The 15741-nt window shown below is 40.7% G+C and overlaps 1 protein-coding gene across 2 annotated transcripts in view; it reads right to left on the bottom strand.

Moving 5' to 3' along the window:
* Window positions 1–15741, bottom strand: part of ACVR1 (activin A receptor type 1) — a 195973-nt gene that overhangs the window by 10464 nt on the left and 169768 nt on the right. For both annotated transcript variants that reach the window (XM_070941436.1, XM_070941351.1), the window contains exons 6-8: window positions 8421–8520; window positions 3550–3696; window positions 396–671 (exon numbers count right to left, since the gene is read on the bottom strand). In XM_070941436.1, the coding sequence (XP_070797537.1) occupies window positions 396–671; window positions 3550–3696; window positions 8421–8520 (523 nt within the window). The remainder of the gene's footprint in view (window positions 1–395; window positions 672–3549; window positions 3697–8420; window positions 8521–15741) is intronic.

Genomic DNA, 15741 nt, shown 5'->3' with positions numbered 1-15741 from the left:
TCCACGTTCAGAAAATAGTACAAGATACATCAAGAAGCAGCAATACTTTTGGATGCTAAGTGCCCTCTAGTGGATGCTGAATCTTCCTAGCTTGCTATAGAGTGACACCAAGGAAAGCATGAATGACATTTCTTCAATATATACTCGATTCATTACATAAACCATGTCGCATCTTTATAATCTTTAATCCTCTTCAAAGTCTATAAACCTTTGTGATTTAGCTTTACATATAAACCTATCTGTTATTGTTGCATTTGCTCTTGCTTTCCCTTTTTTATCCTCCATGGTTTTTGGCTGGCTAGCTGGCTGGCTGGTTGGTTTGGCAACCCAGGTACTCTCACAGCGATAAACTACTACTGTTGGCCATGCGAAAAAGAAAACAGGAAGCTACTTACCTAGATCTGCAATGCAACACTGCCCGTTTTTCTTAACCAAGATGTTTTTACTCTTCAAGTCCCGATGAGCAATGGCAGGTTTTCCTTGGGTCCCGAATATCTCAATATGCAAATGAGCAAGGCCACTAGCTATGGACAAAACTATTCGTAAGCAGCTCACAGTGTCCAACGTTGTCAGTTGCAGGTAGTCGTAGAGTGAGCCCATTTCATGGTAATGTGTGATCAACCACAACTGAGTGCTAGAATTCCGTGATGTCATGTCTGAAGCAATAAAACCTGAAAGGGAACAGGAACATTCCTAAGACAGGCAAGTTATCAGATATTTCCTTCTTCATATAATGGCCCCCATCATACAAACCATGGGTAAGTAACCTTGGATCCCAATGAGTTGGACTTTAGTTCCCATTAAATGAAGCCAATATGGTCAATGATGAGGAACAGAGTTCCAAAACATCTCCAAAGTACCAGGTTGATGAACCCTGAGTTAAACTCTCCCCAAACTTCATCATTCCCCATTACCACTAAAACCAATGAGAACTGAATGCAACTAAGCACAACAAAAGGCAAATTCTATTACTCCCTGAACAGACTTCACAAAAAGGTATTAAGTGTTCTCCACTAGTTAGGGCTGAAGACATGAAAGCACTCAAAATATTGCAATTTCTTCCTGTTTTCATCAGTACAGGTAGTCCTTGACTTACAACAGTTGATTTAGTGACCGTTCAAAGTTACAATGGCACTGAAAAAAGTGACTTATGAACCTTTTTCACATTTATGACCGTTGCAGCATAACCCCATGATCATGATCAGAATTTAGGTGCTTGGCAACTGGTTCATATTTATGACTGTTGCGGTGTCCCAGGGTCATGGGATCAACTTTTGTGACCTTCTGATAAGCAAAGTCAATGCGGAAGCCAAATTCACTTAACAACCGGGTTACTAACTTAATAACTGCAAGGATTCACTTAACTGCTAAGTGCAAGAAGTCATACAATGGGACAAAGCTCACTTAACAAATGTCTCACTTAGCAACATAAATTGTGTGCTCAATTGTGGTCGTAAATCGAGGACTACCTGTATAATGCCTCTCCTTTTCAAGTGAGCAATTCCTGCATTAAATGATCATCGGGATGTGCAATGCTTTGGGATCAGTTTGGAAAAGATTCTTTGGAATCTGCAGGAGTATGAATAAGCCCAATGCTTATGACTCATTGAAGCAGCTGCTTCGCTTTCCAAGACGGCCTGCATAGCAATGAATTCACAGCCACGTCCTCCTGTGGGCTCTGAAGCACTTTTTCTGAATTGAATCTGAAATCTACAGAATGATGTATTAACCTACTTTAAATGCCAGAACGTGGAGCTCATCTCCTCTGGCAAAAACCCAAGAGCATTTTTTTTTCTAGCACCTACAACTTGCCACTAGTGTGGGGAGCTGTTCTCTGCACCAAAACATACACAAAGACTACCCAACTCAGCCAACTCTTACATTTGCTTAAGTGCTCATTTGGAAACACAGCCAAAGCATTTCCCAGAAATGAGAAAAAGGCTTGTGTAGACTAGAGGAATAAGATACTGAACTGGATTTAAAACTTGGGGGGAAAAAATAGCTTGATGAAGGGTCTTCCTATATTGACCTTGGAAACTATAGCACCAGTCCCATTAGTTACATTCCTTCATTAGAAAGAATGCTACATTAAAATCAAAGGTGGGAGGGTAACAGGCACATTTAAATCTACCAGATGCACTGAAGGACTCAGATAACAGAAAAGCACTTGAATGCTTTCCCCCAATACCACCAAGTAACTCTTCAAGTAAATATAGATTAGCTGTAGCCACCACCACACTGAAATATGGAAACAATTGTACAGAAAGCATTTCAATATATACCGTATTCTATGCAAATAGCTCCCAACACATGTACCATTAACCCAGCAATGTAAAGTACATCTTATTTCTGCTACCCCCAGCAATATACCACTGCCAAGTCTCCCTGCCTATTGGTCCAAGGCTAAGCTGAGTGTTCTTGCACTCGACCTCCTCTTGCCTCTATATACTGGGCTAAACCATGCAGTGGGTTTAGTGAAGATCCATGGCTTCACATGACACATCGCTGCAAAAGAATGCCAAAAGACAACTGCAGACAGGCAAAAAGCCTAGAAGGATCAGGTCTGAACTGAGATGGGACCAAAAACGGCATCAATTCAACAGCCCAGCTTGCCTACGATTAAATTCTGATTTTTTAAAAAATCCGTCCACTTATCTCCAATAGTTAGGAGGAGACATTCTACTTCTCTATCGCCCAAATACCTGTAACTTATTAAATAAAGGGAAGAAAATGCCTGCAAAGGATAAAGCACAGACCTTGAATCTGGGTTTAAAAGGTCTGCCTTTGAAACACCACACTTTATTTGAATGCTCCTCCCACTTATGATCTTATGACTAACTTGTTGCTGTATCCTTATGATTTATATTGTTTCCTAGAATGATTAGATTGCTTATTTGTACCCTATGACTATCGTTAAGTGTTGTACCTTGATACGAATGTATCTTTTCTTTTTACGTACACTGAGCACATATGCACCACAGATAAATTCCTTGTGTGTTCAATCACACTTGGCTAATAAAGAATTGTGTGGTGTTGTGGTGTTGTGGTGTGGTGTGGTGTGGTGTGGTGTGGTGTGGTGTGGTGTGGTGTTGTGTTGTGTTGTGTTGTGTTGTGTTGTGTTGTGTTGTGTTGTATTGTATTGTATTGTACCTGGCAAGCACGGTCGATAAGTCTATTTGGCGTTTTTATGGCAACCAACATAGTCCAGTCTATTTGCAGCATAAATGCTTTATTCCATTGCAGGTCCGCCTTTTTTTTTATTTGTAGAGTTATACAAACATGTATAAAGTGGCAGATTGAATTACTTTCTGGGGAGATCAGGCTGAAGAAAATATTGCTTCTAAACTAAAAGTTATTCTCTTATAGGGTCTTATTGGGTCTCATCTAACCTTTCTTTTATTCCAGCAACTAAGTTTACTTCTCTATTTCTTCGAGAAGGACTAAAGAAAAGACTGAGTTGGAGGGTCTCGGCAGATTTGGGCTCTCAGTCCATCCACAGAGCCCTCCCCATCTGTCTAGGCCCCTAAGCAAAGCCATTCTTTTCCCCACCTAAAATATTTTCGTGCCTCAGCAACACGGTATTGTATAATTCTGTTTCTCTGAACCAGGACTTTTCATCTCGGGAAGAAAAGATCTTGACAGCAATGTTCTCTCCTTGCCATTGTCCTCGCCAGACTTCTCCGTATCGGCCTTTCCCTAGAAAGCATAAACAAAATAGATTTTTTTATCAATAGCTCTTCATTCAAAGGAAAAGTTTTTTTGGCTTATCGCCCAAACCAGAAATTGTATTCAACATCCATATTTATGAACCTTCAAAGGTTACGCTGCTGGACTGAGGAGACGTCTGAATCTCTACCATCTCCTTACGGCAGGGAGTCTCAACTTTGCAGGGACTTCCCCTTAAAAAAGAGGGGCAAACTTGTATGCACCATATCCCATGAATAAAACCGATGGTATCATTGGGGTTAGAACTGGGTCAGAAACAAATTAAAGTCACTTTTAGTAGTGACCTTTTAATCCAGGGATCAAATAAATCATAGCAATAGCACTTAGACTTATATACTGCTTCAAAGGGCATTACAGCCGTCTCTAAGTGGTTTACAGAGACAGCATATTTGACCTCAACGATCATAAAAAAAACTTTGCCGGTCTACAAAAGAAAGTCTTTTGACTGGAAATAAATGATTGTCTAATAGGAAAGGCCTGGAATATGGACTGTATTTTTGAGACCGCCACTTTCATTTCTTTCTAATTTTTTTTTTTATTCTGTATCTTCACAGCAGCAATATAGAAAACCCAAACTTTGCAGTTGTCTTTACCTAACCAGAATGGGAAGGCATTCTGGCTTTGTGTGTGCTAGCTCGCTAATCTGCAACCCTCCTCAAGTGGGCTCACAATACTCTGGGTACTTGTTACTCACAGTATACATACTGCTGGCTTATAAAACCTTCTTTTTCCAACAAGCCGGGCTGGCCTAATTCTTTTTAAGTGGTTTTAATTGTTTTGTTTATCGTTTTAATTAATGGGGCCAAATTTATATATATTTTTTAACTGTATTTTAATATTTGTATTTGATGTTTTTATTTGGCTGTTCACCGCCCTGAGTCCTCAGGGAGAAGGGCGGTATACAAATTCAACAATCAATCAATCAATCAATCAATCAATCAATCAATCAATCAATAAATAGGAATAAAGCTCAAGCCTGAAGCTGGGCTAATCTAACTCCAGAGATAGCCTCATCCCACTCCAGATAAATCCTGACACGGCTAATTTCAACTGAACTACCATTTCCTTAGTCAAGGCTATGATTTTCCCAGTTGCAATGTATGGCTGTGAAAGTTGGACCATAAGAAAGGCTGAGTGCCAAAGAATTGAGGCCTTTGAACTATGGTGCTGGAGACTGCAAGGCGATCAAACCAGTCAGTCCTAGAGGAGATGAACCCTGACTGCTCTTTAGAAGGTCAGATCCTGAAGATGAAACTCAAATACTTTGGCCACTTAATGAGAAGGAAGGACTCACTGGAGAAGAGCCTAATGCTGGGAAAGATTGAGGGCAAAAGAAGAACGGAACGACAGAGAATGACGTGACTGGATGGAGTCACTGAAGCAGTCGGCGTGAGCTTAAATGGTCTCCGGTGGATGGTAGAGGACAGGAAGGCCAGGAGGAAAGTTGTCCATGGGGTTGTAATGGATCGGACACAACTTCGCAACTAACAACAACACCATTTCCTTCTATTTAGCAAGCAAATACAAGCAGTCCTCGACTTACGACCACAACTGACTGACCCCACAATTAATGTTGCTAAGTGAGACAGTTGTTAAGAGAGTCTTGCCCCATTCTGCAACATTTCTCAGCGCGGTTGTTAAGTGAATCACTGCTGTAGTTGAGTTAGTAACAGGATTAAGTGAATCTGGCTTCCCCTGATTAGCTTGTCAGAAGGTTGCAAAAGAGGATCCTGTGACCCTGGGATACAGCAATGGTCGTAAGTATAAGCATCTGAATATGGATCATGTTGACCATGGGGATGCTGCAATGGTCGTAAGTGTGGAAATGGTCTTAAGTATGGAAATGGTCGTAAGTGTGGAAATGATCATACGTTACTCTTGTAACTTCAAACGGTCACTAAATGAACTGTTGTAAGTCGAGGATTATCTATACTAATAACTGCCGAGACTTGACAAACACTGTGATATTGACAAACAGCTTGACTAATTCTACCTCAACTTTTTGTTTCTAAAACCTGAGAACCAAGTTTGAGGTAAGTGTCTTATTCAGCGGTTTCGCACTTATATTATATGTAATTAAACTCCAGACATTAATCATGGACAATTTCTTCCATGGTTCTCCAGCTCCTACTCCAACATACTTTGGATTGCTGCAAAGTAAATATTTCACACACACACCCCAAATTACAGGTAGTCCTCAACTTAAAACAGTTCGCTTAGTGACCGTTCTAAATCACAACAGCACTGAAAAGTGACTTGTGACCATTTTTCACACGTATGGCCACTGCATCATCTCCATGGTCACGTGAGTTACCTTTGGATGCTTGACAACTGACTCACATTTATGACGGGTTTAGTGTCCCGGTGTCATGTGATTCCCCTTTGTAACCTTCTGACAAGCAAAGTTGACGGGGAAAACAGATTCGCATAACAATCGTGTTACTAATGTAACAACTGTGGTGATTCACTTAACAAAGGTGGCAAGAAAAGTCATAAAATGGGGCAAAACTCACTTAACAAATGTCTCCCTTAGCAACAGAAATTCTGGGCTCAATTGTGGCCGTTAGGGCTACCTGTATAATCTGCCTTGCACAATGGAGATACCTGGAGATTCTTTCTTAATAGAACACCAACAAAGATTATACAAAAGAATGATACTTATTCCTTTCTGCCTCCCTCCCCCTCCCCCCAGACGGGGACCAATATGTCTTGAATAAGAAACTGACATAGAGCAGGGATCCCCAACCGTGGCCACTTTAAGACTTGTGGACTTCAACTCCCAGAGTTCCCCAGCCAGCGCATGCTGGCTGGGGAAGTCTGGGAGTTGAAATCCACAAGTCTTAAAGTGGCCACAGTTGGGGACCCCTGACATAGAGTATCCCTGGTCAACCCAAACAAGTTTAATTCAGTGCAGTGCCACCTGCTCTGTTTCTCAGAAACATTCATCTGACTGGAGTCTCCCATTTCTTTATATTTGGCACATGTTCCTCAACAACAGATGTGTTTCAAGGAAAAGAGGCACGTGACGTCCTATGAGGAATTCCTAATACCCAGACAAGACTTCCTATCCAAAAATAGCAACGTAATACAGGCTAACCATTTAGTCTCTAAAAACACATGCTGTCTATCTTAGGAAAAGGCCAAGTTCCAAGCCTATACAGAGCTGCAGTAGTTTCCTAATATTTTTAGATATAGGTGAGTGCGGTGCATATATTTAAAAAGCTAGCTAAGATCAGGTAAGAATCATCAATTCCTGATACTATATATATTCAACCTGTTAACTCATCAAGAATATTAAAAAGTCTTCTTTATGACTTGTCCTTTTAAAACGGTAAGTGTCCCTAGTTAAATGCAAGGTTTAGAATTGTTTGTTATATTCAATAACCACCCACCAGAAACTGAAAAAGTGAGAACATTACTAATACAGGATGACCTCTGAGTGGCTCCTATGAGAGCTGTCATTTGGAAAACCCACTGGACTAGCATCTATGCTACTCCTGCGATTTAAAACCCCTTTCATTCTTGGGGGTGACAGAAATAGCCTTAATTGCACCAGGAAGAATACAAAAAGGAGGAAGAATGCTGTCAGCAATTTCTACTCACCAAACATCTTATGGGGCTGCCCTTAAGAGCATTAGGAAGCCCCACTTGGTGCAGAAAGAGGCTGCATGGGTTAAGTAAAAACTGTCAGATATTTGAAACGTGTAACACCACTGCTTCCTGAACTGCATTGGCTGCCAGCGTGTTTCTGGGTGCAATCCAAGGTGCTGGTTCTCACCTTTAAAGCCCTTTATGACTTGGCACATGGGACTGTCTTCTCCAAGTCATTTCTATATATTCAATTGGGTCCAGCAAGATGGACATTTTACAATCCCCTCAGTCAAGGCGTGGGTTGGCTGGGGTCAGGAAACATGCTTTCTCTGCTATAGTCCCTGCCCTCAGGAACGCCCTCCCTTCAGAGAACAGGATGATTCCAACCTGCTGGTCCTTCATAAATTCCTAATGACTTGGTTCTGTACCCAGGCATGGAGGCCCAAAGTGTGTTACGGGTCCCATTTTTTGGCTATATTAATGCCCATGGCCACAGTTTTATTCAGTGACCATATATATTTATTTTGTTTTAATTGCTTTTATGTTTTTTTACGATGTACCTGACTTACATATAAATTCTATGTCAATGGATTTCATTCTTAACCTTGTCCGTATTTATTTAATCAATTTGTAAAGATGTCCATCTCAACAAGTGGCTTTGGGCAGTGAATCGAATAAAAACAATTACATTCTAAATACAAAAATTAAAATACATAGCAGTAGAGAAAAGCAATACTCAGTAGTAGGATTCCTTTTTGTCACTTTTTCCCCTTAAGGTTGAATCTTGCCAGTTTGGTTTAAAAAAAAAAAAAAGACTTAATTGCAAACACTTCACATTCAGGAAAAGCAGAGAAGAAAAAAAAAGTTCTGCTTATTTTCTGGGTAGCCTTATAAAGCAACTTAAAATGGTGGAAGTCCACCATTTGGATCCACTCCATTTAAAATAAAAGTGATCCACCTATATTCATCTAGCACAATCTTCCTTAAGCTAAAAGAAGGGAGATGGAATCGAATAATCGGGAGTCTGAGATGACTGCTTTAACATTTAATAGTCCCATTGCTCATAGAGCTATTCTTGATGAACAAATCAAACAATGACTAACCTACGCACTCCAACAAGGTAATCTGCCGAGCCACTGTTCTTTGTACTAGGAAAGGCAGCCCTGAGCCGCTCCCAGAGGTACAGGAATGGTCCAATAGGTCCTGTGTAGAAATAACAAAACATTATTAGGGGATTCATTGCAATGGAAGCAAGCACTGGCAACCTGTAATCCATTGGGCATCTTTTCAGAGATATTTCCATTTCATAGAAACAGAATGACTACGGGTGGTTAGCAAAAAAGCAGTGAGAGCGGGAACAATTTCCAACTCGCTTCCCCAATGAGTTTCCTCATGAAAAGCTAGCAGGAAACATCAGAACCTTCCTTCCTTCCTCCCTCCCTCGAATTAGTGCCAGCTTCCCCATGTACTTTGCTTGTGGGAAGCTTACAGGTAGAAAGTCACTGGGCAAGTCAGCAGGAAGTAGAAAGTCCAAGGTCAGGAGCTAGGCTGCTGCCGGATGGGGGTGGGAGCAAGTGGGTTGGGGAGGGGATGCAGATGGGTGGTATAGGGAAGAGTCTTGCAGGGATGTGCAAGACACGCTGTGCAAGTTGGGAAAGATGTGCACAGGGTAGCACAGGTCAAGAAGGGTGTGGGGGGGGGTCATGGGTGTGGGAGTTGCCTTGCCACTCTGGAATGGCATGCATAGGTTGGGAAATGGCATGCATAGGTTGGGAAAGGTGGAGGTATTTGGGTTTATGCAGATCAGGAATATGGTTAGAATGCAGTACTGCAGGCTACTTCTGCTGACTGCCGGTTGCCTGCAATTTAGCAGTTCGAATCTCACCAGGCTCAAGGTTGACTCAGCTTTCCATCCTTCCAAGGTCAGTAAAATGAGGACCCAGATTGTTGGGGGCAATATGCTGACTCTGTAATTGCTATTGCTATTGCTAACTATTTACTGTATCATCTATCTATCTATCTATCTATCTATCTATCTATCTATCTATCTATCTATCTATCTATCTATCTAACTAACTAACCAACCAACTAACTAACTAACTAACCCATCTTTCCAAACTGGAACAGCTTTAAAATTAAAATATTTCGTATTATATATAAAGTAAAACTAAATGATATCAATATATTGCTATGAATTAATTTACCAAAGTTAGTAAAGTCCACCTTCTATTCATCTAAATCATTAATGGTAAATGTAACTTGATTGGTAAAGAAGACATTCGCATTCTTACCATAGTGAGACATTTGGACATTATTTCTGGCATTTTTTTGTTTTTTGTTGCTGTATCATTGATTTATCCAGCAAGCAATTTTAGGCACTATGGAGACAGCGCACGTAGTGAATCTTTTCATGATATCAACCGCCTCCTTTCAATATGCTTCCATTTTTTCACACCCACCACAGATGAAAATTGTCTGCCCTCGAACCCACGCATCTTCAGCATAAATATGTTACTAAAATTCTTCACGTTGTTCCATTTTAGATGTCTCAAAAACAAGTTATGCAAGGCCTTCAAATGTTTTGTTGAGATTGCTGTTTTGTTCAACGGGTAAAACCGACCTGCCAAATATCCTCATTTAACTCAATACCCACACACTTCCAATTACTGTGCTACTTCACTTTCTACATTTTGTGCTCCCCCCCCACCCCCCCACACAATGCTGTTAGGTATTTTGTCATGCCTTTGAACAGTATTTTTTTTTTCCTTTTCGTATTTTGTATTCTGAGGCTGTGTACAACTCTTCATACCAATCTAAATGTGTTTTATACAATTATCCTCTGCTAGGAAATGAATTAAGACCCTCATCTCAAAGTCCAATGAACAATCCTGCTAAATCCTCAAGCATGTACAATAATACATTCCCATTCATTCAAGACATATAAAAGAAGGCTTGCTTTAATAACCACCTAGTTGTCAGATTTCGATTTAGGAGGCCTGCCAGATAGAAGAGATGCAATGAATTTCAATGACTATTTTGTCTTGCCCAGTGATTTTTTCTTCCTGAAGAAACAACCATACGGGAGCCCTGAAAGGAATGTTATTCCTGAATTTCATTCTTTTTATTAGATTTGTTTAAAGCTGTCAAAGCCTAACTATCAATGTAATAAAAACACGTTAGAAAATCTCAGAAGACTAGATGTGATAGCTCAGAAAACATTTTGAGTTTAGCATTTTGATGAAAAGTGCTCGTTTTAAAAAATCGTCAGGTCAGAACTGGAGAACTCAACCTTATGTCATATAAACCATGTGTTATTTTAAGTCATATCGACATAGCCACAAGGTGGCAGCAAAGCAATTAATTTGAAAGCACAGGAGGAAGGGGGAGAAAGCCTTCCTCTATTAAAAGAATAGTACAGGATCAAGGAGTATACAAAAACATTCTCCAAACTGGAGTAAGTATGTAGTAAAGGTAAAGGTAAAAATTCCCCTCACACATATATACTAGTCACTCCTGACTCTAAGGGGTGGTGCTCACCTCCAAAGACGGGGTGGTGTTCAAAGCCAAAGAGCCAGCACTGTCTGAAGACATCTCCGTGGTCATGTGGCATGATTAAACACCAAAGGCGCACGGAATGCTGTTACTTTCCCACCAAAGATGGTCCTTATTTTTCTACTTGCATTTTTACATACTTTTGAACTGCTAGGTTGGCAACAGCTGGGACAAGTAATGGGAGCTCACCCAGTTACGCGGCACTAGGGATTTGAACTGCTGAACTGCCGACCTTTCAATCAACAAGCTCAGCCTCTTAGCCACTGAGCCACCACGTCCCTTTGCATTATAACTCTCAAAACAAGCTCACCATTTTGGGGAGAAATGGGCCAATATCAACTGAAACCTTAATCAAAACTCTCTTAATTGAAACACAACAAACTTGAATACCTGACCAAGTTAATCTATATTATATTAAAATGGTCAAAAGCCAGATGAGAAATTAGTATACTGGCCTGAAGGGGTAGTTCCACTCTCCATTGCTGAAACTATCTGGGTGATTTGGATCAGTCGATATCTTTCTCCCCATACTCTATTCAAGAGAGTTTTGAGGATATAATTAGTATGCGATCTTAAGATCTTGGAGGAATGATAAAATTAATAATATTCGTTTAGCCATCCGACATATTTGGCATTGTTTCATGGAGTGAAACCAAACCTTGCCTAAAATGCCTAAGTACTTTTGTAGAAATCAGAGATTCTCCGAATTTGCTTTAGCTGCCTTGAGCTTGAACTCAAAAACTTAAAATCAGTTCTCTTAATTTTATAGAAATCTTTCTCCTTTTATTCAAAATTATTCACACTCCTTGTTTTGCTGCAGTCTGAACTAAAAGCAGAGGGCAGCTAAAAGCAACAACCATCGCACAACATTAGAACTTCAATTGCATAACTGGCTGCCAAATGAACCCAGCAAGGAAACCCAGAGATAATTTTTGCCCAGGCTCCTTTGGTTCAATCATGGTAAACCATTCGGTTTAGTGACTGTTCAAAGTTAGAATGGCATCAATGAAAAATTGGACACTTGGCAACTGGCATGTATTTATGATGGGGAGGGAACATGTGACAGCATTTTGTGATCTTCCCAACCAGCTTTTACCAAGCAAAGTCTACAGGAGTAGCTGATTTCATTTAACAACATGATCCAACATTAACAATTGCAGATGATTTTGCTTATCAACCAGGCAAAAAAGATCATAAAACTGGCCATGACTCACTTAACAACTACCGTGCTTAACAATGGAAATTCTGGTCCTAATTGTGGCCGTAAGTCAAGAACTACTTGTATTCCACTGCTGATTCCTAGAAATGCAATTTCCTTATACATACTACATGAGCCACATTATTGCCTCCAAAATTTCTCCATTCTCTTCAAACAGAATTCCTCTTCAAAAGTTGTATGTGGGGGAGATACCGACTATGTGCAAAGCCTGTTTTTGACATAACAATTCGTTATGGAGTCACTTGGCCATCTTCTGGAAGCTTCACAATCAAAAGCATTTATAGTGTTCACACTTTTCTCTGAAAATGGAACACTCTGTAAAAGTTTCTAATTCAAGGGACAAACGTCTGGAAATTGCCAGATCACCCTCAAAATGGAGTGTTGGCCAGATCAATGAAGGAGACATGGAACATTCCAGAACTCTCTAGATTGTTCCGTTTCTCATAACAATAGATTTTGCAGAGATTTTCTTTCAGCCATGCTTCTCCCTTCATCTGCTAGGTGCCGACTGTATGCTTTCTTTCACGCCCTTCTTCCATACACATATATTGCCGCCTTCTTAGAAAGGAAGGATATCAGTGGGATTAGCTATGGTGTGGAAAAGAGAAACATGCTGGAGCAGGAATCTGCTGGGAATAGGAAGAAATCAAATGTTCAATTCCCAGAGCGAGCCTTTTTCCCTAGACAGTCATTGTGGCTCCCTGGTCCTCATTAAACAGAATATACCCTGCCCCACAGAAATGTGACTGTGTACACTGTTTAATCTATTCCCTTAAGGACACTTCTGAGATACCTTGTGGTAACTATGGAAACACTACCTGTTTGCTGCTTGTAACAGCCAACTATGATCACATAAATTTGCTACAAGAGAAAAGCTGCCTCTATAGGATTAAAAAAAAACAATAATCTGTGGTAAAAAGCATTATTGTTAGAGGTCTCTGTATTCCTTCCATGAAGTTCACAAACTCCTGAGGTTCTGAGGCCACTGCTATACGTCATGTTAGTTCCCACCGTTTAGATATTGTAAGGATTTGTGATTATTTTATTTGTTTGTTAAATCTGTATGCCATCCATCTTACTACCCAGAGCTATTCTGGGCCACTTGCAACACCTTGTAAGTACGGTTATATGGATGGATGGATGGATGGATGGATGGATGGATGGATGGATGGATGGATGGATGGATGGACGGGTGGATAGGTAGATCGACAGACAGAAATATGAGTTCCAATATCTCAGTCAGCAATTATACATACATTCCTAATTAAACCAGTCTCTCATCATAATTCTCTTCTTTCTATAACCTATTCTTTCTCATCATCAGGAATATAAATCACAAAGTCATTTTCTTTCTCATGCAAAAAGTCTATAAGAGGTTTCCAGTCATTGGTGAATTTCAGCGATGACCTTTCTCTACACTAGGCCTTTTATGACGATTATAGTTCATTCATCTGGAAGTAAGATATATCAGGCTCCATCACAGACAGTCTAATTTTCCTTCATTCGCAATTCCTTTTGGTAGCCAAAAAACCAACACAGTTCTCAAGAATATAACAAAATAACAGTTGCAATAGATCTATCCTTCATTATCCTATACCGAGGTGAGTACCCTGAAGGTTTTCAGCTATTGCCAAATACCAATGCCCGCCACTCTGATTATAGTTGGGACTGACATAATCTGCAGATTTTTAACAGACTCCTCAACCCTTGAAATATAAGAACTACTAAGATAAAATCCAGAAAAGGCATTTCACTGAGATCTAGAAAGCTTTTTCAGTTTATAACCAAATATGCAATGTTGGTTTCACCCACTCTTGTGTCCAAGTGGCCCCGGCTTTAAGTGTGCTTTTAAGTAACATGTTGGAGGCTTTCCAGGGAGTTATGTAAATAGCTCCAGGCATTTTTACTTCTCCTCACCCCCAATAAAAAAGAGCAAAAATCCTCCTGTAGGCCAAATTCTACCTGTCACAGGTGGTGTTCCCACAGGCAGTACACAGGTTCATAGTTCAAAAAAGACAAGAGGCCGTATATATCTAATATGAGCATGCAAAAACCTACGTGCTTTTCAATTGCACTCTAGGTTGAATCAAGACTGTACCAACAATAACAGCTTTACTTCCTTGCTTTCCTAGATGATTCGTCCCAATTCCTAGATGGAGCTCCAAGGGCAACCATAGCAGGATCAAAAGAAATGGATTAAATTGTTTTCATGGTCTTTCTATCAGTCCTAATGACGCTTCCACCACCATCATCGTCATTACTTCACGAGTCCTTGCTGTAATCAGAGGTGGTATTCAGCCGGTTCAAGCGAACCGGTAGTGGTGACCTGCCCCAGTGCTATGCCGTCCTATTTAGCCATGTTTTCTAAGCCGCGTGCATGCATGCAAGCCACATTTTTGGTGCGTGGCGAACTGGTGGTAAAATTATATGAAACCCACCTCTGGCTGCAATCCCAAACGCAGGCTGGGTTTGGGTCAACCCAATAGCTAGCCTCAATTGGATTTGACAGTTTGTGGCTTGGTGTGCTGGGGAAATTGAAAGTTTGCCTCTGCATCCTATATGAACTGTGTTATCCCATTAAACCGCACTATGATTTTATTTATTTATTTTAAAACAGGGCTGTATACCATTAACCCAGACTTAGGGAACTGTATGATCCCAATCAATGAAAGCTGCATTACTTCTCATATGCAGCTTTTAACTGTATGTGCACTCCTCATTTACTGAGCAGGTCATTAAGCTAAATGGTCACTAAGTGAACATGTGACACACACATGATGTGTGTCAGTGGTGGGTTTCAAAACTTTTTACTACCGGTTCTGTGGGTGTGGCTTGATGGGCGTGGCACGGCTTGGTGGGCATGGCAGGGAAAGGATACTATAAAATCTCCATTCCCATCCCACTCCAGGGGAAGGATACTGCAAAAATCCTCATTTCCTCCCAATCAGCTGGGACTTGGGAGGCAGAGAATAGATGGGGGTGGGGCCAGTCAGAATTTTTACTACTGGTTCTCCGAACGACTCAAAATTTCCGCTACCGGTTCTCCAGAACTGGTCAGAACCTGCTGAAACCCACCTCTGGTGTGTGTGTGTGTGTGTGTGAGAGAGAGAGAGGGGGGGGGGAGAGAAGAGAGAGAGAGAGAGAGAGAGAGAGAGAGAAAGAGAGAGAGAGAGAGAGAGAAATCACAGTTTGCTACTGTCTCATTCAGATAAGGTTTTCTCATACAGCTACACTAGCATTAATTTCACTGCAATGTGTGTTGCTGTCAAGGCACACAAATTTTGGCTGTTAACTGTGCACATTGGCTGGAAAATGAAACCTTTATTACTGTGGTATTTACAAATGGTTGCTAACTGAGGTTCTCACTAAAGGAAGAGTGAGTATACTTGGAAAACTGGGTTAATAAGTAGGAACCTGTTTTTCTTCTAAGTCATTCAGGGCAGTGCCAATATAGCCCTTGGAATAGCCCTTGATGTTAGGCTTGAGCAAGAACTACTTAATGATGCATCCATCAAAATGTGTCTCAGTTTTCCCCAAATCTTCCTATGTGCCACATCTTGACAGCTTTCCTATGGTTGGTTCTGGCACTGTTCTGTACAGGCAATATGAAAGGGGACTATGCAGTGCTCTGTATTGTACACATCACATTTCGG

Source organism: Pituophis catenifer, unplaced genomic scaffold (assembly GCF_029215685.1).
Source record: "Pituophis catenifer annectens isolate HBS135680 unplaced genomic scaffold, rPitCat1.0.hap2 SCAF_1, whole genome shotgun sequence".
Lineage (NCBI taxonomy): Eukaryota > Metazoa > Chordata > Lepidosauria > Squamata > Colubridae > Pituophis > Pituophis catenifer.
This window is presented reverse-complemented; position numbering and strand designations above follow the sequence as displayed.